The sequence below is a fragment of the Schistocerca gregaria genome, chromosome 5 (genome assembly GCF_023897955.1).
Source record: "Schistocerca gregaria isolate iqSchGreg1 chromosome 5, iqSchGreg1.2, whole genome shotgun sequence".
In the NCBI taxonomy this organism is placed as follows: domain Eukaryota; kingdom Metazoa; phylum Arthropoda; class Insecta; order Orthoptera; family Acrididae; genus Schistocerca; species Schistocerca gregaria.
Genome location: NC_064924.1, coordinates 531,406,310 through 531,434,027, shown reverse-complemented (window position 1 = coordinate 531,434,027; position 27,718 = coordinate 531,406,310). Strand labels below are relative to the sequence as shown.

The 27,718-nt window shown below is 39.6% G+C and overlaps 1 protein-coding gene across 1 annotated transcript in view; it reads left to right on the top strand.

The window, feature by feature from the left end:
- Positions 1 to 27,718, top strand: part of LOC126273122 (protein bicaudal D) — a 93,353-nt gene that overhangs the window by 56,410 nt on the left and 9,225 nt on the right. The window contains exon 12 of the mRNA XM_049976577.1: positions 12,293 to 12,459. Coding sequence (XP_049832534.1) covers positions 12,293 to 12,459 — 167 coding nt within the window. The remainder of the gene's footprint in view (positions 1 to 12,292; positions 12,460 to 27,718) is intronic.

Here is a 27,718-nt window from a genome sequence, read left to right as displayed (position 1 = left end):
CCAAGCGGGAAAGCGCCGGCAGACAGGCACATGAACAAAACACACAAACACACACACAGAATTACGAGCTTTCGCAACTGGCAGTTGCTTCGTCAGGAAGGAAGGAAGGAGAGGGAAAAATGAAAGGATGTGGGTTTTAAGGGAGAGGGTAAGGAGTCATTCCAATCCCGGGAGCGGAAAGACTTCCCTTAGGGGAAAAAAAGGACAGGTGTACACTCGCGCACACACACACACACACATATCCATCCGCACATACACAGACACAAGCAGACATATTTAAAGGCCTTTAAATATGTCTGCTTGTGTCTGTGTATGTGCGGATGGATATGTGTGTGTGTGTGCGAGTGTACACCTGTCCTTTTTTTTCCCCTAAGGGAAGTCTTTCCGCTCCCGGGATTGGAATGACTCCTTACCCTCTCCCTTAAAACCCACATCCTTTCATTTTTCCCTCTCCTTCCTTCCTTCCTGACGAAGCAACTGCCAGTTGCGAAAGCTCGTAATTCTGTGTGTGTGTTTGTGTGTTTTGTTCATGTGCCTGTCTGCCGGCGCTTTCCCGCTTGGTAAGTCTTGGAATCTTTGTTTTTAATATATATATATATATGACCTAGTAGATAGTGTCTGAAGTTCCATGCGGCTTTTCGTGGATGATGCTGTAGTATACAGAGAAGTTACAACATTAGGAAATTGCAGTGAAATGCAGGAAGATCTGCAGCGGATAGGCACTTGGTGCAGGGAGTGGCAACTGACCCTTAACATAGACAAATGTAATGTATTGCGAATACATAGAAAGAAGGATCCTTTATTGTATGATTATATGATAGCAGAACAAACACTGGTAGTAGTTACTTCTGTAAAATATCTGGGAGTATGCGTATGGAACGATTTTAAGGGGAATGATCATATAAAATTAATTGTTGGTAAGGCAGGTGCCAGGTTGAGATTCATTGGGAGAGTCCTTAGAAAACGTAGTCCATCAACAAAAGAGGTGGCTTACAAAACACTCGCTCGACCTATACTTGAGTATTGCTCATCAGTGTGGGAGCCGTACCAGGTCGGTTTGGCAGAGGAGATACAGAAGATCCAATGAAGAGTGGCGTCTTTTGTCACAGGGCTATTTGGTAAGCGTGATAGCGTTACAGAGATGTTTAGCAAACTCAAGTGGCAAACTCTGCAAGAGAGGCGCTTTGCATCGCGGTGTATCTTGGTGTCCAGGTTTCAAGAGGGTGCGTTTCTGGATGAGGTATCGGATATATTGCTTCCCCCAACTTATACCTCCCGAGGAGATCATGAATGTAAAATTAGAGAGATTCAAGTGCACACGGAGGCTTTCCGTCGTTCTTCCTGCAAACCATACGCGACTGGAACAGGGAAGGGAGGTAATGACAGTGGCACGTAAAGTGCCCTCTGCCACACACCGTTGGGTGGCTTGTGAGTATGGATGTAGATGTAGATGTAGATGTAGACAGAAGCCTACTCGGAAGATAGAAGAGCAGTTCTCACCCACTTGGCTATAGATCATCTTCCAGGGTTAACTTGGACAGGGAGCATCATTTAGTGAACTCTTTGAAGTGAACAGACAGATCTTGTAAATTGCATGTGAATTTTACCTTAGATTAATTGCACTTAGCCATTAAGGGCATTACATGCAGTGTTGCAGGCTTGATCATTCAAGAAGTTACAAAGACAAGTAAACCTTTCTAACTAATTTTTATGACTTTGTTACTAATTTGTTGGAGTACCTTCATTCTCCTAGCCTGTTACCTTAACCTGGGGTATAGCTGTGTAATAGTGGCAGGCCGAAATTGTCTTAGCAATGTGCTACACCAGAAGCCGTTTCATGAACCCACAAGCTCGGCCTGCCGTAACTACAGTGGCAACTCAGCCTCCACAGCAGTAGCGATGAAGCCTTTACAAAATGAACTGTTTTCTGTGGGTCCTGTACCAATCCTCTATAGTTAAGTGGTTGCTTTTCCTTTATGTGTTTTCCCATCCATGTTCATCAGTTGGTTATATATGTATACTCTGTAAGCCACTGTGATATGTCAGAGGGAGGCTGCTTCGTATTCTACCATGAGTTGTTGATTTTCACTACTTCCCTTCTGAAGTGTTGATTGTGCATTATTTTAATCTTGATTTTCAGGCTCACTTTAAAACTTTCTCTATTACGTTGTTTTGTTGCTGAATTTTGTGTCCAGTAGAAGCAAAAATTACATTACTAGCAAGATGAAACTGTTTTTTAAGACTTAACATAATTAGAAAATATAAGTATGTGATCTTATAATTTTCATATAATGACTATCATATCATAATCACCATATAATTACAGTGTTCACATTACCGGTTTTGCCAGTGTACTGCCATCTTTAGATGTGATTAATCCACTGACAGCTTTGTCATGCTGTATACATTCAAGTTACACACGCTGAACAGCATGTAATGCTGTAAAATATGTCAGTGAATTATTATATCATGGCATCACATAGCAAAAGAGACTGAAATTAAAATCTGACTATAAGAAGAGATTGGTTGGTAGAAGACATTCTGAGACATGAAAGGATCACGATGTAGTACTGGAGGGAAGTGTGGGGGGTAAAAATTATAGAGTGGAACCTCAAGATGGATAGGCTTGCACAGTTTAGAGTAGCTTGGAGAGCTGCATCAAACCAGTCTTCGGACTGAAGAACCCTACAACAACAGTGCTCACTACAGCAGCTGTCATATTATACAATGATGAAACTTACAAAATTTTCATGTCTAAATTAAAATTAAAAGTTAAGGTGTATAAGAATGTGGTATACCAAATTACCAGGATTTAAGTGCTCTGTTAGAAACAGTTAAATGATATTAATGATAAATTATCAACAGAATTATAATGAAGAGTCACAGATAGGCACCACAAATAAATAAAGCTTTCAGCCATTAAGGCCTTTGTCAACAACAGACTTAGGGCGCGCGCGCTCACACACACACACACACACACACACACACACACACACACACACACACACACACACACACAAAGTGTGTGTATACGTCTATTATTCATGTGTACGTCTATTATTGATGAAGGCCTTAATGGCCGAAAGCTTTATTTATTTGTGGCAGTCTTTTTGTTGTGCCTATCTGTGACTCAGCATCTCCACTGTATGGCGAGTAGCAACTTTCCTTTTCATAATATTGTTACATTCAGTCCTGGTTTTTCCATTGTTTGAACCATAATGAAGATATTTTATAAAGACAGTAAAAAATAAGTATAGTAAGAGAAAGTAATCAATAAAAACCAGTTGCAAATATTACATCTATGATAAAAAGTGAGTTTTAATAACGATTGCTGGCTCTCCTCTCATCATAGCTATAACATAGATGACGAGTCTTTATTGAAGACTTTCTCTTACTGTACTTATTTCATCAGTGACATTTTTTGTGTACATGACTTTGTTTCTGTGAATCACTTATCATTTATTTAAAGGCCACTCTTTTCAATAGAGCACATGTATTTTGGTAATTTGGTATACAGTGTTCTTCCAGAATTTAATTTTTAATTTTGGCTTAGGCACTCTAAAGTTTTATGATCTTAAGATATGACAGTTGCTGGCATATGCATATTTTTATATTACTTTTCCAAATATTGTTTTAATAGCCTCTAAAAAAATTATAGAATATAATAACTTTCATTGTTTTTGTCCTTGCTTGTGCTTTTAAGATACTACCTTCTAAACGTGCATGTAGCAAACATAGGTGGATATAGAGTGCTTTGTTAACCAACCTGCTTCACCCATAGCATTAAACTTGCCATTTATTTCACATACTCCTTTTTCCATGAGCTACGTATAAATAGCACACAGAAATTTTTTAGTTTCAGTCTCTTGTACTATGTGACATGATGTATAATGAAGTTGTATACTGTATTTTATACCACTTCATGATGTTCAGTGAGCATAATTGGAATGTGTATAACATGATGAAACTGTTAGTGGATTAATCACATCTGAAGATGACAATAGAATGCTGGAACTGATAATGTGAAGATACACTCTTGTAGTAATAAATAAGAATTACATAAATATGAAAGTTGTGCAGGAATGTTCCATTAATATGAATTCCATTTTTGTTTTCCAAGTTTAAGGAACTGAAATCTACTGCTAGAGCTCCTGATGGAGAATCTCATTGCATGTATTCTCCACAAATTTCGAATTTATTTTGATGAAGTGTAATAGAAGCATTGACATATATATTCTTCAGTATACTAATCGGGTTGAATAATTGCTTTGTTTCTCAAGGGCTTTTAGTTCAGCTTTTTAAGCAGATTTTAAACTATTTTAGTCTGTGATTCCCAGCATAGTGACAGTTCATACATGCATTCTGATCTATTACTTTATTGTGACTTGCAGTTGGCCCATTGTGCTGTATCCAATTCTGAAGTCTGATTGAACTAAAATCAATTGTTTTCCTATGAGGTTGCTGTTAATTTGAGACATACATAATTTGTTCAATGGGAATTCATCTTTTGAATAGTTAGTTCCAATTAGTTCCAATTATGAGGAATCAACTCCCTCTGCAGATATTCCATAAATAATTTTCAAGTTCCTTCACACCTCCTTTCTTGACATCCCAAATAGCTTCATGTAACATTACTTTTGGGATGCCACTGATTTCATAGTTAATAGTCTCTCTCTGTTAGTTAATGTGACATCTAACATAGTTGATGAAATATTGTGTATAGTCACCATAATATCTGTTTTCTCCCTACTCTTATTGTTCAAAATGGTTTGCCTTAGCTTACCCGTAGTAGAGGTCTACTGCCACGTCATCATAATGTGACAGTGTTGGTGTATAGGCTAGACTGATTTCCATAGAGTATCTTTTGTTCATTGTGTAGATGGTTGTTCCATTGCCTATTCTGTTTCTCTTATGCTTTTAATATGATTCTGCTTAGATATCTTTTATTTTGTTGCTGGGAATGGGCTGTAGATGAGTCATTGAGTTTTTAATTAAGAATTATCTTGATTTGGAGTAATTTGGGGACAGTTCTAATATTAATCTCAGATTCTTGTTGTGGTCTTGAGTCCAGAGACTGCTTTGATGCAGTTCAACGTGCTACTCTGTCCTGTGCAAGCTTCTTCATCTCCAGGTGACTACTGCGTAGTGTATTCATCTCGTGGTCTCCCTCTACGATTTTTACACTCTATACTTTCCTCCAGTACAAAATTGGTGATCCCTTGGTGCCTCAGAAAGTTACCTACAGCCTGATCCCTTCTTTTAGTCAAGTTGTGCCACAAATTCCTTTTCTCCCTAATTCTATTTGGTACCTCCTCATTAGTTACATGATCTACCCATCAGATATTCAGCATTCTTCTGTAGCACCATGTTTCGAAAGCTTCTGTTCTCTTCCTGTTTAAACTATTTATCATCCATGTTTCACTACCATACATGGCTACACCGCACACAAATGCCTTCAGGAAAGCCTTCCTGACACTTAAGTCTATACTTGATGTTAACGAATTTCTCTTCTTCAGAAACACTTTACTTGCCATCATCAGTCTACGTTTTATATCCTCACTACTTCAACCATCATCAACTGTTCTGCTCCTCAAATAGCAAAACTCATCTGCTGCCTTAAGTGTGTCATTTCCTAATCTAATTTCCTCAGCATCGACTGATTTTAATTCGACTACATTAGCCTCATTTTGCTTTTGTTGAGGTTCATCTTATATCCTCTACTGTCCATTCCATTCAACTGCTCTTCCAGGTCCTTTGCTCTGTCTGACAGAATTACAATGTCATTGGCGAACTTCAAAGTTTTTATTTCTTCTCCATGAATTTTAACTCCTACTTCCTTTACTGCTTGCTCAATGTACAGATAGAATAACACTGGGAATAGGCTACAGCCCTGTTGCACTCCCTTCCCAATTACTGCTTCCATTTCATGTCCCTCGACTCTTATTACTGCCATCTGCTTTCTGTACAATTGTAAATAGCCTTCCACTCCCTGCATTTGACACTTGCCACCTTCAGAATTTGAAAGAGAGTATTCCACTCAGCACTGTCAATAGCTTTCTCTAAGTCTACAAATGCTAGAAATGTAGATTTCTGTGAATCCAAACTGATCTTCCCCACGGTTGGTTTTTCCATTTGCCTGGAAAGAATTCGTGTTAATATTTTGCAGCCATAACTTATTAAACCGATAGTTCAGTAGTCCCCCCCATGAACCATGGACCTTACCGTTGGTGGGGAGACTTGCGTGCCTCAGCGATACAGATAGCCATACCGTAGGTGCAACCACAACGGGGGGGGGGGGGGGGGGGGGGGGGGGGGGGGGGGATCTGTTGAGAGGCCAGACAAACATGTGGTTCCTGAAGAGGGGCAGCAGCCTTTTCGGTAGTTGCAGGGGCAACAGTCTGGATGATTGACTGATCTGGCCTTGTAACAATAACCAAAACAGCCTTGCTGTGCTGGTACTGCAAACGGCTGAAAGCAAGGGGAAACTACAGCCATAATTTTTCCCGAGGGCATGCAGCTTTACTGTATGATTAAATGATGATGGCATTCTCTTGGGTCAAATATTCCGGAGGTAAAATAGTCCCCCATTCGGATCTCCGGGCGGGGACTACTCAAGAGGATGTCGTTATCAGGAGAAAGAAAACTGTCATTCTACGGGTCGGAGCGTGGAATGTCAGATCCCTTAATCGGGCAGGTAGGTTAAAAAATTTAAAAAGGGAAATGGATAGGTTAAAGTTAGATATAGCGGGAATTAGTGAAGTTCGGTGGCAGGAGGAATTCAATATGTATATTGAGCAAGCAGTGAAGGAAACAAAAGAAAAATTTGGAGTAGGTATTAAAGCCCATGGAGAAGAAATAAATACTTTGAGGTTCGCCGATGACATCGTAATTCTGTCAGAGACAGCAAAGGACTTGGAAGAGCAGTTGAATGGAATGGACAGTGTCTTGAGAGGAGTATATAAGATGAACATCAACAAAAGCAAAACGAGGATAATGGAATGTAGTCGAATAAAGTCGGGTGATATTGAGGGAATTAGATTAGGAAGTGAGACACTTAAAGTAGTAAAGGAGTTTTGCTATTTGGGGAGCAAAATAACTGATGATGGTCGAAGTAGAGAGGATATAAAATGTAGACTGGCAATGGCAAGGAAAACGTTTCTGAAGAAGAGAAGTTTGTTAACATCGAGTATAGATTTAAGTGTCAGGAAGTCATTTCTGACAGTATTTGTATGGAGTGTAGCCATGTATGGAAGTGAATCATGGACGATAAATAGTTTGGACAAGAAGAGAATAGAAGCTTTCTAAATGTGGTGCTACAGAAGAATGCTGAAGATTAGATGGGTAGATCACATAACTAATAAGGAAGTATTGAATCGGATTGGGGAGAAGAGAAATTTGTGGCACAACTTGACCAGAAGAAGGGATCGGTTGGTAGGACATGTTCTGAGGCATCAAGGGATCACCAATTTAGTATTGGAGGGCAGCGTGGAGGGTAAAAATTGTAGAGGGAGACCAAGAGATGACTACACTAAGCAGATTCAGAAGGATGTAGGTTGCAGTAAGTACTGGGAGATGAAGAAGCTTGCACAGGATAGAGTAGCATGGAGAGCTGCATCAAACCAGTTTCAGGACTGAAGACCACAACAACAACAACAACAACAACAACAGTTCAGTAGTTTTTATACCTTTTGACAATTGCCTCATTTGGAATTGGAATTATTATATTCTTCTTGAAGGCTGAGCGTAATTCGCCTGTCCCATACACCTTGCTCAGCAGATGATATAGTTTTGTCAGGTCTGGCTCTCCCAAGAAGTGCACCAATTCAGGGTGCACTTCTTAGGTGAGGGCCATTGAGTTTCCATGAAATACTTCATTTTTGGGAGAGCTTCATCTTTTCTGACTGCTTTTGCTATGGCTTTCAGGTCTATTGGAAGCCCTGTTGGATAGAGCTTTGACCTGAAAACCAACTTCCTGTGAAATGCCCGTCACTGCCAATCGGCGAACATGGGAGTGTCAGCTGCAATTTGCATGAAAATGCTGTGAAACGATGCGGCCATCTGGATGCACATTTAATAACTTTACTTACATCTTGACCACATGTTTATTTTTTATCAGCCTTATGCATTTTGACTTTCTGTCACTTTCAAAGGCAATGCTATGTCAATCATATAAAAACATACATTGTATATGTCAATATTTTTGGCCATGAGGCAAGTGCTCGAGAATGTTGACATGATACAATGTGTCCAATGTTTTTTATAAGTGTCATAGCACTGCCTTTGAAAATGATGGAAAGTCGAAATGCGTAAGATTGATGAAAAATAAAAGTGGTCTAGACTCTCATCATTTGTGGGAGGTGTACTGTTTCGTTTCAATATGAAGAAAACAGCAACTGAGTCTCATTAATTGCTCTCAGGTACGTGTGGTAAGGACACTATTAGTGAAGGAATGTGTCATGAGTGGTGTCAATGCTTCAAGAATGGTGATTTTAACGTATAGACCGGCATAATGGTGGAAGAGAGAATTTTTTCGAAGATGCAGAATTGGAGACACTGCTGAGTGAAGACTCGCGTCAAACTCGATAAGAATTGGCACGATTAGTGAGAGTGATATAGCAATCCATTTCAAAATGTCTCAAGGCTATGGGCATGATTCAGAAAGAAGGAACTTGGCTCCCATGTGAGCTGAAACCGAGAGTCGTTGAATGGCGTGTGTGTGTTTGTGAACAGTGGCTTCAGAGGCTAAAATGGAAGTGATTTTTGCAATGCATTTTGACCAGGGACGAAAAATGGGTTCATTACGATAACCCTAAATGCAAAAATCATGGGGATATCCCAGCCATGCTTCCACATCGTCGGCCAATCCGAATATTCACGGCTTCAGGATCTTGCTCTGCATTTGGTGGGACCATCTCGACACCATGTACTATGAGGTGTTAAAAACCAAGTGAAGCAATCACAGGTGCTCGTTATCGATTTCAATTAATGCGCTTGAGCAGAGCATTAAAAGACAAAGAGCCGCAATACAGCAAGAGGCACGATAAAGTGATTTTGCAGCATGACTACGCTTGACCCCACATTGCAAAAGAGGTCAAAACGTACTTCGGAGTATTAAAATGGCAAGTCCTACCCCACCCACCGTATTCTCCAGACATTGCTTGCTCTGACTATCACCTTTTTAGATCAATGGTGCATGGCCTGGCTGACCAACACTTACGATCTCATGAAGAAGTCACAAATTGGATCGCTTCAAAAGACGAACAATTTTTTCGACGTGCGGTTCGTACACTGCCCTAAAGCTGGGGGAAAGTAGTGGCAAGCGATGTAAAATACTTTGAATGATACATGTGTAACTAATTTGTTTCATTAAAGCCTCAAATGTTGGGGAAAAACTGCAGAAGCAAAGTTGTACACCTTGTACATTATAAATTTCATTTCTAGTGCTAGATATGAAAAGGTATTTTGCATTGCCTTGTGTGTTGTCCTCTGCTTTGTAAAATGTTGTTCCATGTAGGGAATGTAATTTGTCCATTTTTCCTTCTTGTGGCAAAACAGGTGGGTCACCAGAGGGGCTCTGATTTCTGTACAGGTTTTTCTTCACCTAGCTTGATGAGCATTCTTTCCTACCTGGTGCTAATAGTATACAGCAGTGGCAGTGTTTGCATCATAATGTCAGTTTCTTGCTCCATCTGAAATATATTAAGCACAGATTATTGCTATTTTACTTTTCTCCCTAGAAAAAGTAGGTTAAACAGTGCACTTTTCTAAAAGGTTAAGCATAAAATTTTGGAAATGAAACATAACATGTTGAAATGTTGAGCTGTGATAAATTGTCTTGATACTATGACATCCTAATCATCTTGAGTCATTGATGCTTTTCAGAAAGTGACCGAAGTGCTTTAAGTCTGTTGTGTAGTCCTTAAGGCCTCATTGCCAATACTTAACATAGTACACTTTCTTGGATATTTTCATAGCAAAAATGTAACTCTTGTAGTTACCCTTCATTGTCAACATATATGTTGACAACACCACAAGGTGCCGCTGATACTGTAAACAGGAGTGCTACTTCCAAATAAACATAAGGCACAGATACCCGTAATCACAGCTAATGAAATGACTGCAGTTATATTTCTAGAACACACATCTGTTAAATGACACACAAACATTCAAGTTCAAGAGATCATTATACAATATTCCTAGTCTGTGACAGTCCTGCTCTGAGGTGTCATCAAAATGGGTGCACAATACAGCCTTGTGTGCAGTGTAGGCACTACTGTGCTGATGTTGTGCGTAGTCGAAGAGATATAGAACTTTCTTTGAACAGGTCAGCTGTGCTAAATTGAAATGGTTGTGGTAATGGCAACTGGAACTTTTAAACCAATGGGGCCTCGGCAGAATGCTTGCAGGAATGCACTCTCTAGCACACTCTGACTTATAACATGTTGTGCTGTGATACTAAGATCTGCACTACGTTTTCCCACATGATGCGTGATGTGAAACACAGCTCTGCTCTGCAAGTGATCTCTGTAGCAGGCCACAATAATTTGCTGACAGACTTCCTTTGCCTGGCGAGTTGCCCGTCCTTTGTAGCTTGCGTTATTTGAAGGAAGTCTACTGTGAAGAAGTTGCAACTCATGGTCAAATTACCTTTGACCATGTAGTGGTTTTACGTAGGGCCAGAATTGTCTAGGATACTCAACAAGATTTTTTGCTACCTTAATGATAGTGGAAGTAGTTGTACATTTCATGCACTGATCTTCTTATAAATGCACAAATTTCTACTAGCCTCTGCGTGTTGACATTTCTGTACTCTTTTTGCAGCAAGAGACCAACAGTCTCTATTTTCTCAGCATTTTCTGAATAGTGTTATTAAACCATCTTGGGTCTTTCCTGTCCTTAATCCATTTACTCAGTGCATACTTATCTAGAATACAATTAACAATAAGCTTAAACTTCGCCCATAACTATCATACTGGAACTAAGTGATGGAGTTCTTAAGTTGAGTAACCGTTGTTACTATGATGACATTTTGGTCACTAATCCCGATCTCTGTACTGAACTGTTGATAAGATCAGGCCTGTTTGTAATTATGAGGTGTAAAATGTTACCATTGTGTGTGGGCTGCCGAAGTAAAAGCTCAAGCCAGTTTTTGGAGAAAGCATTCAGAACTGCTTTTCAAGATAAGTCTGTCTGTACCACAGTCAACAAATACATGTGCATCGCAGTCGAGACTTCGTAGGTTTAATCATGTCAAACATATGTTGCATGATCGGGGTACTTCAGCACTGCTGAGCAGAAACATTCTTTGAATGGTTGTACAACTATGAGAGCAGAATCAATTGGCCAGTAGAAACATCTGATGATGAATATGAGTTCACGTAGACTGATTACTCATGCCCAGATAACTTCACAGTCTGACTCAATTTCAGCCTCAATAGACATAGATATAATCATTTCTCAGGTTTTGATAAATCGTTCAGTGTCGTTATATTTTTACTGTGACAAGATTCTGTGCGCTGGACTGTATCAGTGCTATGTTTTACTGTTGTGCTGTCAACATAATCTGAATCCCAAAGTGAATAAAATTGAGAATCGGTGTTCAGTTTTTAATGGTGGTTTGAGTTTGAAGAATTATTTAGTTTTAGCTAAAAAAACCTAAGGAATTCTGTTTATGGAACACAAATTTTCTGAAATTAAATAAATCCAAATAATGTAGCAAAATTTTTAAGGTGCGAACACTAAAATTTATGAATGGAGTGTAGATTAATCTGCAATTGATATGTATGTAGATGAAGTACCAACTCTAAGAAAAGTATCGTACTATCATCATTTGCTATAGTATCAGCAGTTCGCTGAACATAGTGATCATCTTGTGCATTGGCTTAGTATCATACTTCATATAATTGACTGTGTTGTGTAAGGAATAAATCAAAATAATCAGTGACTACAGTATTACAGAATAGTTTGGGAAATATGAGAGCAAATATTACTAGTTAAATTTACTTATAGCTAGATGTTGTTTTAATAGAACAGTCGTAAAAATAGTAGAAATTAAAATACTTTCTGAAATGTCACACAACCTTGTTTTTCATAGATGCTGCTCATTTGTCTTTTCTTCTGGGATGGTCACTATCACCTTCAGTAACATCACATTGTATGTCTCATAACATACAACTACTGTGTTGTATTATCACCAAAATATTTGTCACAAAAAGAAACTCAATCTGCGTTCATCATTTCACAGAGTTTTACTACTTTCAGAAAATGAAATTTATATACCTCTGTTTTCTAGGTTTACGTGCAATGTTTGCTGCTCGCTGTGAAGAGTATGTGACCCAAGTGGATGACTTACATTCTCAGTTAGCGGCTGCAGAGGAAGAAAAGAAAACTCTAAATCAGCTCTTACGGTTAGCTGTGCAGCAGAAACTTGCACTTACGCAACGCCTTGAGGAACTAGAGGTTTGTTCTAAGTTGAATTGATATGCCTTGTATTTAGTGCAATATTGTAGTGTGGTTGCTTTAAGGTTTTGTTTGTTGGTATTATTTTCTGTATTTTGTAATTAACTACAGTGAGTCATTTTTAACCATCCCCACCCTTTTCTCCTTCTTCATCTTTTTTTTCTTCCTCATCTTTTTCGCCTTCCTCACCTTTCTTTTTTTTCCTCTGCTTTATCAGAATCTTTATTCCTAAAGGTTTAGACATTTCTAGGTTATCTTTTCTAACTTAGTTTTATTTTTCTGTCAATTATAATGGGTAGTTCTGGACAAATTGTGAATAAAGGAAATCATAAGTTACCAGTTCAGTTGGTGAACACACAAACAAAACTGAAAACACTGCTAAGCTTTTCTACAGTGCTTGAGTCAAGTTAAAGCGCCATGGCAATATAGTCAAATGGTGCTATGTAACTGCACTGTGTGTGTGTGTGTGTGTGTGTGTGTGTGTGTGTGTGTGTGCGCGTGCGCGTGCGCGTGTGCGCAATGGTGGCTGCTGTGTAAGAACACAAGCGTGAACACCCTAACTTTTGACACATTGCGGATTTATTGGTTATTTTTCTTTGAATACTGTTAAATGTAACATGGATGCTGCTATCTGAAAGATGAGGCACTTAAATCCGCTGTGCTACTGCTCCTCTAGACTCCACGAAACTTGCCAACAGATTCGTGAGCACACCTCCAGTTGCACGCGTTTTAAGAAACTTTTGTGCATGCGCAACTCTATGCTCCCTGGCTCAACATAGATCCTGCTAAATGAGAGCATACTCCTCAGATATGCTAATTCACTCACTATATAATGCAGTAAAATTAGATCGAACACCAATATATGTTAAAGTTGTACTGACAGTATACCTATTTTGTGAGTTTCTGAGTGAGTTACAGTATGTTAAGTTATGAATTTTGTCATACAGTAATCCATTTGATTCTCGGTAAGATGTGGTTTGGCTCCCTGTTGAACACAGCTTCTTCTGCTGCCTAGTTTGCAGCCCTTGGTGCTTGTAATCACCTTGGTGATGTTATGGTGTGTATTACCCCTATCAGTCTCTGAATGTGGTCCAGGAAGTGATTTTTCATGGGGACTTCATCCTGCAAATCTGGAGCAATGCGCCATTAATTTTGTTGAACCTTTGCAGAATGGTCATAAAGACAACAATACTGATAACAGTGCCTTTATTCTGGCTTTCGAGGGGTATCTTCCCAGAGAAGGTGAAGGTTATTACCAATGTGAAATGAAGCTGTGAAATGAAGCTGTACGTCCCATCACCCATGAGGTGCTTTTGTTGCTTGTGTCTTGTGCATATGTCTTCCCACAGGACAGCAGTGTGGTGATTGTGGCCACTTACTCCATGAGGGCAGCCCCTGTGTTCTGCCACCTGTGTGTGTCACTTGTCATGTCTGCCACTCTCCACACTTGCAGATTTCCCAGTTTATAAGAAAGAGAAGAAGATACAAGAGTACAAGCAGTAAACTGCTTGAGAGGATGGTTAGCTTCTGATTATGTTGGGTACTCAAATCTCTGGGCCTTTTGTCACCATATCAGTGTGACTTCCAGGAAGGATGATCTACAACCGACCATTTACTCAGATTGGAAACAACAGTCTGACAGCCTTTTACTAACCGCCAGCATCTTGTCACAGTCTTCTTTGATCTTCATAAGGCATATGACACAGCTTGGCACTGTCACATTTTAGTTACCATCTATGGCTGGGACTTCCGCGGTCCTCTTCTGATTTTTATCTGCAAGTTTTTATCCCATTGGCTCTTCCAGGTTTGAGGTGACACTTCACTCAGAACGCCTTTGGATTCGTCAGAACGATATCCCCCAGGCTTGTGTGTTAAGTGTCACACTCTTCCTCATTACCATCAATCATCTTATAAACTCTGTTGGGCTTCTGGTTACCCCGGCATTGTATGTTGACAATTTTTGCATCTGTTGCAGCTGCCACACTGAACGCTAGCCCCAAGATGCTATCCTATGGGCCTCTGCATTGGCCCTCTCTCATGGCTTCCAGTTTTCTCCCTCCAAAAAGCGGGTTACGCATTTTTGCCATTGACCCACATACACCCCAATCCAGAACTTTATTTAGGTGACCAGCACCTAGATGATCTAGTACAATCCTATTTCTTGGGCCTTGTTTTTGAAAGAAGCCGACCTGCCCAAAAATGGAATGATATCTGTTGTGCTAGTGCTCTCAGTAATAAACTCCCCTGGAAAGAAGTCCACTGTCTTACGCTGTCTATGCATAGGTCGTGCTAGACTTACCCATTGTCTTCTCTTTTGTGATGAGCCAACCCCAAAATGTGTCTATGGGGCGAGATTGGCTGTGTGCCATGTACTGGTGGATTGTTCTCTTCTTTCAGATTCCTTGTCTTTAATGTTAGCAGATGATTCACAGGTGGTTGTACTGTCTGTCAGTTAGCCACATGAAAGTTTTCTAAATTTTCAGTTATAAACTTTCGCTGTACGTGTGGAGTTGGGGCAGATTTGTTGTGGTTGGGACCCCTCTCTGTGTTTTCTAGGTGTGGGACCCATGACCACTCTCCTTGGCAACAACTGTTCTTTGATCCCTCTGTTTTCCCAGCTTTTAGATTTGGGCTACCTTTCTGTGCCTTGTATTGTGTGTGTTTTTTGCTTCCTCATTTAATAGTTGGACCCCTCTCACTGGATCCACCCACTTTTAGTGAACTCTGTAACTTACACAAGTAACTTTCGGATTGAGGGACTGATGTTCTCGCCGTTTGGTCCCATAACTCCCCTCGATCAACTGATCAATCAGTAAGTCAAAACTGCTTCCAATCACATCAGAACTAATAAGTACAGGTACTGGTCCTGTATGGTTTTCAGTGGGTTGTATACTGTTCTTTCTGCAAAATAGTGGCAAGTTCAGGTAACAATGATGGAGGTGGACAGTGGTCACACATCCACCTCTCCAAAATGGACCACAAAGCCTCAATAATAGTAACTGTGGTGGCCAGGGGAGAAGTGACGGTCCATTGGCGTGCTCATCAAACCAGTCCTGGATGATGCAACCGGAGTGAACAGGTGCTCTGATGTCTTGGAACAAATGTTGTACTGTGGTATGGATCCAGTCAGCAAAAATGGTCTTATAATTCTTGGCAGTAATGCAATCTTGCAAAATACTCATAAGGCTCATTGATTACCACCATATGACTGCCCAAATATTCACCAAACTCCTGCAGTGTTTCACTCTGGGCAGCAAGCAGTCTGCATCATAGGCCTGTGATGGCATACATCAGATGTAAACTTGGCCAGAAGTTGGAAACAGTATGAAACAAGACTTATCCAACTGAATGACTCTCTTCCATTGCTCTATAGTCCAGGTTTTATGTTTTCTTAGTCTAGGCATTTGCATCACTGACATGTGGTTTTGGAATTCCAGCCCACCATCCAATTTCCATCTTAAGGAGCTCCATTTGTACTATTTTGGTGCTGACAGGGTTTGCAGGGGTAATGCAGGAGTAGGTTTAATAATGGATAGGAATGCGAGTAAGCTACTACAAACAGCATAGTGAACGCATTCTTGTGGCAAAGATAGATACGAAGCCCACACCTACTACAGTAGTACAAGTTTATATGCCAACTAGCTCTGCAGATGACGAAGAAATTGAAGAAATGTATGATGAAATAAAAGAAATTATTCAGATAGTGAAGGGAGACGAAAATTTAATAGTTATGGGTGACTGGAATTCGAGTGTAGGAAAAGGGAGAGAAGGAAACGTAGTAGGTGAATATGGATTGGGGCTAAGAAATGAAAGAGGAAGCCGCCTGGTAGAATTTTGCGCAGAGCACAACTTAATCATAGCTAACACTTGGTTTAAGAATCATGAAAGGAGGTTGTATACATGGAAGAACCCTGGAGGTACTAAAAGGTATCAGATAGATTATATAATGGTAAACAGAGATTTAGGAACCAGGTTTTAAATTGTAAGACATTTCCAGGGGCAGATGTGGTCTCTGACCACAATCTGTTGGTTATGAACTGTACATTAAAACTGAAGAAACTGCAAAAAGGTGGGAATTTAAGGAGATGGGACCTGGATAAACAGAAAGAACCAGAGGTTGTACAGAGTTTCAGGTAGAGCATAATGGAACAATTGACAGAAATGGGGGAAAGAAATACAGTATAAGAAGAATGGGTAGCTTTGAGGGATGAAGTAGTGAAGGCAGCAGAGGATCAAATAGGTAAAAAGACGAGGGCTAGTAGAAATCCTTGGGTAACAGAAGAAATATTGAATTTAATTGATGAAAGGAGAAAATATAAAAATGCAGTAAATGAAGCAGGCAAAAAGGAATACAAACGTCTCAAAAATGAGATCGACAGGAAGTGCAAAATGGCTAAGCAGGGGTGGCTAGAGGACAAATGTAAGGATGTAGAAACTTATCTCACTAGGGGTAAGATAGATACTGCCTACATGAAAATTAGAGAGACCTTTGGAGAAAAGAGAACCACTTGTATGAATATCAAGAGCTCAGATGGAAACCCAGTTCTAAGCAAAGAAGGGAAAGCAGAAAGGTGGAAGGAGTATATAGAGGGTCTATACAAGGGCGATGTACTTAAGGACAATATTATGGAAATGCAAGAGGATGTAGATGAAGATGAAATGGGAGATATGATACTTCGTGAAGAGTTTGACAGAGCACTGAAAGACCTGAGTCGAAACAAGGCCCCCGGAGTAGACAACATTCCATTGGAACTACTGACGGCCTTGGGAGAGCCAGTCATGACAAAACTGTACCATCTGATAAGCAAGATGTATGAAACAGGCAAAATACCCTCAGACTTCAAGAAGAATATAATAATTCAAATCCCAAAGAAAGCAGGTGTCGACAGATGTGAAAATTACCGAACAATCAGTTTAATAAGCCACAGCTGCAAAATACTAACACGAATTCTTTACAGACAAATGGAAAAACTAGTAGAAGCCGACCTCGGGGAAGATCAGTTTGGATTCCGTAGAAATACTGGAACACGTGAGGCAATGCTGACCTTACGACTTATCTTAGAAGAAAGATTAAGGAAAGGCAAACCTACATTTCTAGCATTTGTAGACTTAGAGAAAGCAGATTCAGAAGGATGTAGGTTGCAGTAGGTACTGGGAGATGAAGAAGCTTGCACAGGATAGAGTAGCATGGAGAGCTGCACCAAACCAGTCTCAGGACTGAAGACGACAACAACAACAACAACAACAACAACAACAACAGGGTTTGAGAGTGCGATATTCAGTTCTCAGGGATTTTTGCAACTGCTGTCCTCTTATTTTTCATCACAATCCTCTTTAATGACTATCTATCATGATCACTCAACACACACTTTTACGCACATTGTGACTTCGCGGATGATGTTTTTCTGCTTTCCCTGCATGCATTATGGATCTTCAATATGGCGCGTCTTGTAACACCAAACACTTCAGTTACCTTGGGCACAATGGTACCCACCCTAAGAGTGCCAACAGTTTGCCCGCGTTCGAATTCCCATAGCACCGGCATAACAAAATTTTCAAATTGATGTCCATTAGACGTGCTGTTTCTTTGGATACTATGTTTTTTTTTTTTTAATATATTTCTATACATGCGGGGATGTTGCTGGAGCAATCCCCTGAAAACTAAATATGAAGCTATTGAAAAGCAAATTTGATGTGTTGGAAATAGAAGTTTCATAAAGCAGACTTAAAAAACTGCTTCTAGAATACCTACTGCAATTGTCAGCAATAAATATTATATTTTTCTGAATATAGCAGTTTTTAAAATGTGAAAACATTAGCTGGAGGACTGAAAAACTGTTTGAATTATGTTGTAAATCTTCTGCAGTTACAGAACTTCTATTACATGTGTATATCCTCCAAGAAATGAATGTAAATCTGCAGTTTAGCTGAAGCTGGAAATAAAATGATTGAGGAGAAGGAATGAAAACAAAATGGAGTGAAGATTAATTTGAGGGAGATGCATAATCATTATTTACAGGAGTTCAAACATTGCTTGCCCTTGTAGACTTTCTTAATCTTGTTTATTTACATATGTTGAACTTCACTTTCTTTTGAACTGTTGTGTATAAGTAAAATTTTTAGTGGGATTTTCTTCATATACACTGATCTTATGTGATGTGCTTGCAATAGAAGATTAAGTGTGGTGCAGTTTTATCCTACACAGTCTGCACTTAGGAACTTGTCATTGGGAGCTCCAATGTTAGGTGGATGATGGAGCCCGTTAGGGATATGGAAGCTAAGGACAGGAAGAAAGCCATTGTGCATTCCGTGTGCATACCGGGGGGGGGGAGTCATCCAAGTTGTGGAAAGGGTCTTTCCGGATGCCATGTAGGGTACAGGGTGCAGCCAGCTGCAGGTGGTGGCTCATGTCGGCACTAATTACGTGTTTTGCTATGGATCGGAAGATAGTCTCTCTTGTTTTCGGCAGCAATCTGAGATTCTGTCTAGTTTCCGGCAGCTATCTGAGTTGGTGAAGACTGCCAGTCTTGCTAGCGAGATGAAGGCAGAGCTCACCATCTGTATCATCATCGGCAGCACCAATTGCGGACCTTTGGTACAGAACTGAGTGGAGGGTCTGAATCAGAAGCTCAGACGGTTCTGTGACCAAGTAGGCTGCAGATTCCTTGACTTGCGCCATAAGGTGGTGGGGTTTCGATTTCCGCTAAATAGGTCAGGTGTCCACTACACACATGAGTTGGCTACATGGGTAGCAGGGACTGTGTGGTGTGGACTGTGCAGTTTTTTGGGTTAAACAGTCTTGGGAAAGATAAAAAAGGGCTCCAGTCTCAAAGGGTACAGGGCAAAGAAGCGACGAGAATCAACCGAGCACCAGTCAGTGTTGTAGTTGTAAATTGTCGTAGCTGTGTTGGAAAAGTACCAGAGCTTCAGGTGCTGATAGAAAGCACTGAAGCTGAAATCGTTACAGGAACAGAAAGCTGGCTAAAGCTGGAGATAAATTCTGCCGAAATTTTTACAGAGGAGCAAACCATGTTCAGAAAGGATAGATTAAATAAAGTAGGTGGTGATGTGTCTGTTGGTAGTAGTTTATCATGTAGTGAAGTTGACATAGATAGTTCCTGCGAATTACTATGGGTGGCGGTTATACTCAACAGCTGTACCAAAATAATAATTGGCTCCTTCTACAGACCCCCCCCCCCCCTCCCCCCCCCCAACTCAGATGTTATAATAGCTGAACACTTCAAAGAAATCTTGAATCTTATTACAAATAAGTACCCCACTCATGCAGATATAATTGGTGGAGACTTCAGTCTACCCTTGATTTGTTGATAAAATACATGTTCAAAGCCGGTGGTAGTCAGAAAACATCCTCCAAAATTGTACTAAATGCTTTCTCTGAGAATTACTTTGAACAAGTAGTTCATGAGCCCACATGAAATGTAAATGGTTGCGATAACACACTTGAGCTCTTAGCCACAAATAATCCTGATCTAATAGAGAACGTCATGACAGATACAGGGATTAGTGAACACAAGGTCACTGTAACGAGGCTCAAAACCATATCAACCAAAACCACTAAAAATAAATATAAAATATATCTATCTAAAACAGCAGATAAAATTTTGCCTGATGCCTTTCTAAAAGAGTGTAATCATTCCTTCCAAGCTAATTATGTACGTGTAGACAAGATATGGCTCAAATTCAAAGATACAGTAATAGATAGATTCATACTGCATAAGTTAATAAGAGACGGGACTGATCCACCATGGTACACAAAACACGTCAGAACACTGTTGCAGAAGCAACGAAAAAAGCATGCCAAATTCAGAAGAATGCAAAATCCCCAAGACTGGCTAAGTTTCACTGAAGCTCAAAATTTAGTGTGGATGTCAATGCGAGATGCTTTTAATAGTTTCCACAGTGAAACATCGTCTCAAAATATGGTAGAAAACCCAAAGAGATTCTGGTTGTATGTAAAGTACAGGTGTTGTGAAACAACTCAAATCACTTAAGAAAGGAAGTCTTTCGGTCCAGATGGTATACCAGTCAGGTTCCTTTCAGAGTATTCAGATACAATAGCACCTTTCTTAGTAATCATATACAGCCTCTCACTTGACGAAAGGTCTGTTCTTAAAGACTGGAAAGTAGCACAGGCCACACCAATATTCAAGAAAGGAAATAGGAGTAACCCATTGACCTCAATTTGCAGTAGAATTTTGGAGCATATATTGTACTCTAACATTTTGAATCACCTTGAAGAAAATGACTTACTGTTACATAATCAACACGGAAACATAAAATATCATTCTTGTGCAACACAGCTGGCTCTTTATTCCCATGAAGTAATGAGTGCTGTCGACAAGGGATCTCAGATCAATTCTATATTCCTAGATTTCCAGAAGGCTTTTGATGCCATTCCTCACAAGTGACTATTAATCAAATTGCATGTGTATAGAGTATCATCTCAGTTGTGTGACTGGGTTCATGATTTCCTCTCAGAGACATCACAGTTTGTAGTGATGGATGGTAAATCATTGAGTAGGACAGCAGTGATATCTGGCATTCCACAAAGTAGTGTCATAGGCCCTCCGCTGTTCCTGATTTACGTGATCTGAGCAGCCCCCTTAGATTGTTTGCAGATGACACTGTAATTTACCGTCTAGTAAAATCACCAGACGATCAATTCCAATTACAAAATGATCTAGAGAGAATTTCTGTATGGTGCAAAAAGTGGCAATTGCCACTAAACAAAGAAAAATGCTACGTCATCCACATGGGTACTAAACGAAATCTGATAAATTTTGGGTATACGATAAATTGCACAAATCTAAGGGCTGTCAATTCAACTAAATACCTAGGAATTACAATAATGAGCAACTTCAATTGGAAAGACCACAAAGATAATATTGTGAGGAAGGCAAAACAAGACTGTGCTTTGTTGGCAAAACACTTACAACATGCGACAAACCCACTAAAGAGACAGCCTACATTGCACTTGTCCGTTCTCTGCTGGAATAGTGCTGCACGGTGTGGGATCCTTACGAGATAGGATTGACAGAAGACATCAAAAAAGTGGAAAGAAGGGCAGCTCGTTTCACGTTATTGCGCAGTAGGGGCGATTTGGGGTGGCAGTCACTGAAACAAAGGTGGTTTTCTTTGCAGTAATATCTATTTATGAAATTTCAATCACCAACTTTCTCTTCTGAATGCGAAAATATTTTGTTGACACCCATTTACGCGGGGAGAAATGATCATCATAATAAAATAAGAGAAATCAGAGCTTGAATGGAAAGATTTAGGTGTTCCTTTTTCCCATGGACCATTAGAGTGTGGAATGGTAGAGTAGTAGTATGAAAATGGTTCAATGAACCCTCTGCCAGTCACGTAAGTATGAATTGCAGAGTAACCATGTAGATGTAGATGTATATACCCACTATATGGAAGTATTTTCTGAAGTTCCTATAACCAATCATTAACCCACCACGAGTTTTACTTTCTGTAAGTGGACCAGTTCCTCCAGCAGGTCTTCAGCACGTAATATGGCTTCCACTCAGTGCACCAAGTTCCTCAGAACAGACTGTTTCTGCGACAAATGGTGGTAACTGTTAGTGTTCCGATATTAGTGGATGGGTTTCCAGAAGCCGATGTTGAGTTGTGACCGGTATTGATATCGGTCCACCACTATATAAGGACAGTAGCAGCAGAGGGGGGAGGGGGGGGAGGCAAAAAATCGATACGTCAATACTGGACCGATATCTACACACTAACAGTTATCAGCATTCATTGCAAAGACATCGGCTGAGGACAAGGTCAAAAGCTCATGGATTTTAAACCTTCACACAGCTGGAAGCTCCTGAGAATTTTATAATATGTGAAATCTGCTTTCCATTTCAGTTATTTGTGTATCAAGTGCCTTGAAGCAATCCGGCTGTAACATCATCACTGTTTTGACAAAAATCAGCAAAAAGTGAAGCTTTCAGTCAAATAGTGTGTTTGCTTCAGCAGATGCTCACTTAGCCTTGAGATCCTACAATATTCTTGCTAAGTTGTAGCAAGAATTCCATTGTTGAACATGATCAAGCTATGTAAGCAGCAGCTGTTGTCACATAAACTACATTATCGATAGTCATCTATTTGATAACAGTAATTTTTTTGTGATGCTTCTCAGACAAAATGACACTGTGAGAACAGTTCGCGTTTCCACTTGCAGAGAAATGCTTCCTTCTCATGGGTAGTAAGACAGGAACACAAGGTGTAGAAGAATGCTCATTGTACTCCCAGTTAGTTCTTAAACCATCTTTCTTTTTTGTTTTCTTTCTGGTCAGTTTGTGTGTCCTCTCTTTGCTTGCACCCTTGCCAGTGGCCAATGTCACCACACTCTTGGTACAGCCCCGCATATAACTCAGTTTTTACCACAGGTCTTTCTACTGCACATAAGGATACCTTTTGCCTTGGAACTTATATTATTTATATGAGGGGCCCATGGTAGTTTTGCATCCAGGGTTATCCCTGGCTACTTCACTGGTGGAATTTTGTTGAAAAGCTTAAGATTCCAGTTGGTGTCCTAGATACACTTCCTCATGAACAACAGTTTTCATGGGACAAACTTTTAGGTCCTCTTTCCTGCGCCAGTTTTGTAATGATTTCAGAGCACATTGTTGCTATGTTTTTCATGTAAACAGTGAAAAATGTTTAATATGAAAAACTGGTTGACACAAAATAATACTCCAGTTGAAACAAAGTCATGTCATTTCATACTTTTTTCTTTTACTATGATACACATAATTCTTTGAAACACAGAGACTTTGTTTCTTGTATGAACAAATATCTACTTTCTGCATTCATGTCATCACCCAGTTATGTTTTTTCTTTGTCCCCTTCTCACTATACCAAACAATGTAAATGATGGTTGTTATTGTTGCTGTGTTGCCTCTTGTTGTTAGGTGTTTCAGAAGTTGCATATCGTGTGTCGAAATCAGTGAACTTTGAGTCACAATTCTTTCATGTTTTTGTTTTAAGTACATGTACAGTAAATTCATTTTTTACAAGTGATGGCAGAGAAACCGAGATGAGAATAAACTGCTGTTTCTCTTAAAATGTAAATGGAGCTGCTTAAGGCAGTTGATGAAAAAATAGTGATCAGATTATGGCACTGTTTGAGTGTAGTGTGTTCGAGTCAGAGGGAATGGGTAAACACAAAGATGTAGAGGCTGCTTTACTTGTTTTGTTCAGACATGCTCTAGTATGTCTCAGAATGCTCAGGATCTTTATTGCTTGGAAGTTGTAAATGAAACTGCAAAACAAATGGATACAAAATTTTCTCAAAATCCAGATTAGTTGGAACTTCCTAGGAAAAGAAACAGTACAGTATTATGAAATATTTGCTGTAAAGACAACAAAATGTTAACAATAGTGACTACTGGTTGGTTCCAGTGTGAGATGTGATTTATTCGTCTCATAACATACAATTTTCAGATCACTTAATTTGATGTATAGGACTTAAAATAAGGGGGAAAAAAATTAAGAGAAATACAAAAATTTACTTAATTATATATGCATTTGTGAAATAATGCCTCTGAGATACATACTACTGTTTCCAGTATACAAAAAAATATAATGTATAATTATCTTGCTAAAACTGATAAACTGTCTTCAGTGAATTCTTCACTAGAATAATAACAATTTTCCACCAGAAGAGTAAAGAGTAATACTTTCAGTGAACCAAGCTCAGTGTCAAATATGTTACTGCCTTGAAAGTATCTTTGGGTTTGCTGCTGAATCCTAAAATCAACTAGATTCAGTATTTTGGTAATTCAACTGTTTGCCATCTTCAGGAGGATTCTGTTTCTGCTGCTGAGTCCCACTGAGAACTGATCAGTTCTCAGCAGGACTTAGCAGCAGAAACAGCATTCTCCTGAAGATGGCAAACAGTTGGATCACCGAAATATTGATTTTAGGATCCGGCAGTAAACCCAAAGAGACTTCAAACACTTATAATGTCCAGAAAGCCTACAAAGTCATATTATATTACTGCTTGTTACTTCATTGTAATTTTCTAGCGCTATATATTCTTGTGTTTGGGCATAGATTGTGTCGAGAGTTTAGAATTCTGTCTGCTGTGAGTGCTGTAGTTGCGGCCAAAATGGAAAGAGTTATATGTATACTGATTTTTATATAAGAACAACACTACCTTCTTTGTGGGAAGGAAAGGAATAGATAGTATCTCAATTTTTTAATAGCATTTACAGTATATCCAATTTTTGGCAACACACGTTTGTAATGATTTTCTTTTGTAATGCTAGGAGTCTTGTGAAATTTGCTGAATTTCCCCAGAAGGTTTGATGAATAAATGCCTCAGAGTGGCAATGATAGAACTCTACATGGTTTTCTTCTTGTGAATCATAATTATTGAAAGTTACCTTGATTTCATTCCAAGCTAACCATTTAGCATAATTTTGATAGTAGTAACATTTAGTATAATTTTGATAGTAGTAACATTTAGTTTCAGTCCATTTAGATGGAACCAAGACTCAAGTCCTTTTTTAAAGTATTTTTGATACTCTTTCAGGAATCACATTTTTAGTTAGAACTGATGTGTCATCAGCAAATAAACTTGAATGGACATCAATAGCATTGGTATGTTATTTAGACAGAAAAGGAACAAATAGGGACCCACTTTCAACCCTTTTGGAACTCCTTGGAAAATTGTTTTCCAGTGTGGGGTGTAACTGTCTGAAACTGAAGTTACAATTATTCTTTATTTCCTATGTGTTATGTAAGACTTGAACCATTGTAAAGCAGTGCCCCTAATTCCACATATCTGTAATTAGTAGAGAATTAAGGAGTAGTTCAATGCTTTAATTAGATCATAGAATATTCCTTTGATTTTTTATCCTTATCTAAAGTGAAGCATATTTTTTAATAAACTCATTGATAGCATTTGTATCCCTGTTGAAATGCAATTGTGTGGTTAAACAATAATTCCTCATATTCTCTGTTGAAACCTTCTGAAAAAAGGTTTTATCTCTGCATAGTTCAATACATTTGGAAAACAACCTGTCTCAAAAGACTGATTTACGATAACCGACTCTGCTTGTGAAGTGGTAATATACACACTCTTGATTACAAATGTGGGTATTTGAACCCATCCAGATGAGGCTAAGTTTTAAAAAAATGATATTTCATTTTCCACATTCTGTTGGGTGATTTTTTTCTAGTAGTTTAAAAGATATGTTCTGGATGTTTCCCAAGCTTAAGAAATTTACCTAATGTTAATAGGCTGCCATTTTTATATTGGTCTCATTAATTTTAAGAAGAATTCATTGACACAATTTGACATCTGAGGTGGGTTTACTGCAGTATCATTTTCAAATCTAATTCTCAAAGTCCCTTGACTTTTGACTTCAGCTCCTAATCTTGACTGAACAGGTCACACTACTTTTGTCTTTTTCTGTGTTTGAGGATGAATACACTATTTGCCATTTTTTCTTTACCTGCCACTTCAACTTTTCTGAATACAGCTGTATAGTATTTTATAGTATTAGTATAACAAAATCAGCATTTGTAACAACAGAAAAACCAGGGTGGAATAACGACAGTATTGTGAAAATGATAGATTGCAACTCAGGGTCTCCTCCATGTGGTGAACAGCAGACAGGTGCAACAGAAAGAGTGCTGTACATCTGAGCTTTCGGTGAAGAGGCGCCTTCTTCCAAAATATAAAACACAAGTGTGTGCGCACACACACACACACGACCACTGTCTCTGGGCATTGAGGCCGGACAGCAAGCAACCTCACCTGATAGGAGAAGCAGTCCTGGTGGTGGGAGTAGGGACAAGTCTGGGTTGGGGAGGGGGAGGGATAGCAGGGTAGAGTCTGATCGTTAGGGTTATTGGCAAAAAAGTGTTCCCACTGTGGGTAAATGTAGAAGGAGAGAAGATCTTTGACAAGTCAAACATGATTAACCTTGGGAGTGGGGTGAAAGTTAAAGCCTTCGGAAAGGATGAGACCACCTCCATCTGCACTAACATCACTAATACCCATGGCCTTGTCACTATTGAACACTAACTTTCACAGTGCCTGACTGCAAACCAACAATCTCCTTCCTAGTTACCATGGCCACCATCACCCGCAATTACTTCATCTTTGAAGGAATTACCTACATACAAATCCATGGTACGAAATAGGCACCCACATAGCACCCTCCTATGTCATCCTATTCATAGTCTATCAAGAGGAATATTTCCCAAATACCCAGAATCTCAAACCCCTCATCTGGTTCAAATTGATTGATATTTTTGTGATGTGGGCCAACACCCTACCTACATTCCTCCAGAATCTGAATATCCTCTCCCCCATTTGTTTCATCTGGCCCCCCTCAACCCAACAAGCTACCTTCCTCTATGTTGACATCTACCTCAAAGATGGCTGCCTCAGTACGTCCATCTATGTCAAATCTACCAACTGCCAGCAGTACCTCCACTTTAACAGCTGCCTTTCATTCCATATTAAGAAGTTTTTTTGTTCAGCCAAGCCATCTGTTGCTGCCAGATCTGTAGTGATGAGCAGACCCACTCCAAATATACCAAGAGTCTCACTGAGACCTTCAAAGACCTAAATTAGCCCTGCAAACATTATATAGAAACAGATCTCCAATGCCTTGTCGCTCCAGTCACTTACCAAGTCCCACATTCCCACTCTCCACTCTCAAATAAACACTCCCCACATGATTCAGTATCACCCAGGACTGGAGAAACTGAAACTCATTCCCTGCCAAGGTTTGGAATACATCCTGTCATGCTCTGAAGGGAGGAATATCCTACCCACTCTTCAGACAGTGGCATTTTGCTGCTCACTGAATGTACAGGATATCCCTATTCTAGCCCTTCTCCCAGCATCTTGTCTCACGGTTCATGTACTCGTAAAAGACCTAGATGCAAGACCAGTCCCATACATTTTCGCACCATCAATTACTCCAGTCCAGTCACAAGCATCACCTATGCTGTGAAAGCAGTCATGTGATGTACAAACTAAGCTGCAGCTACTGTGCTGCATTCTATTTGAGGGTGTGGCAACCAACAAGCTGTCTGTACAAGTGAATGGCCACTGACAATCTGTGGCCCAGAGACAGCTGGACCACCCGTTGCTGAACATGCAGCTGAACACAATGAGCCTCACTTCTGTGACTGGTTCACAGTGTTTGCCCTCTGGATCCTTCCTACCAAAGGCAGCTTTTCTGGTTTGCACAGTTAGGAACTC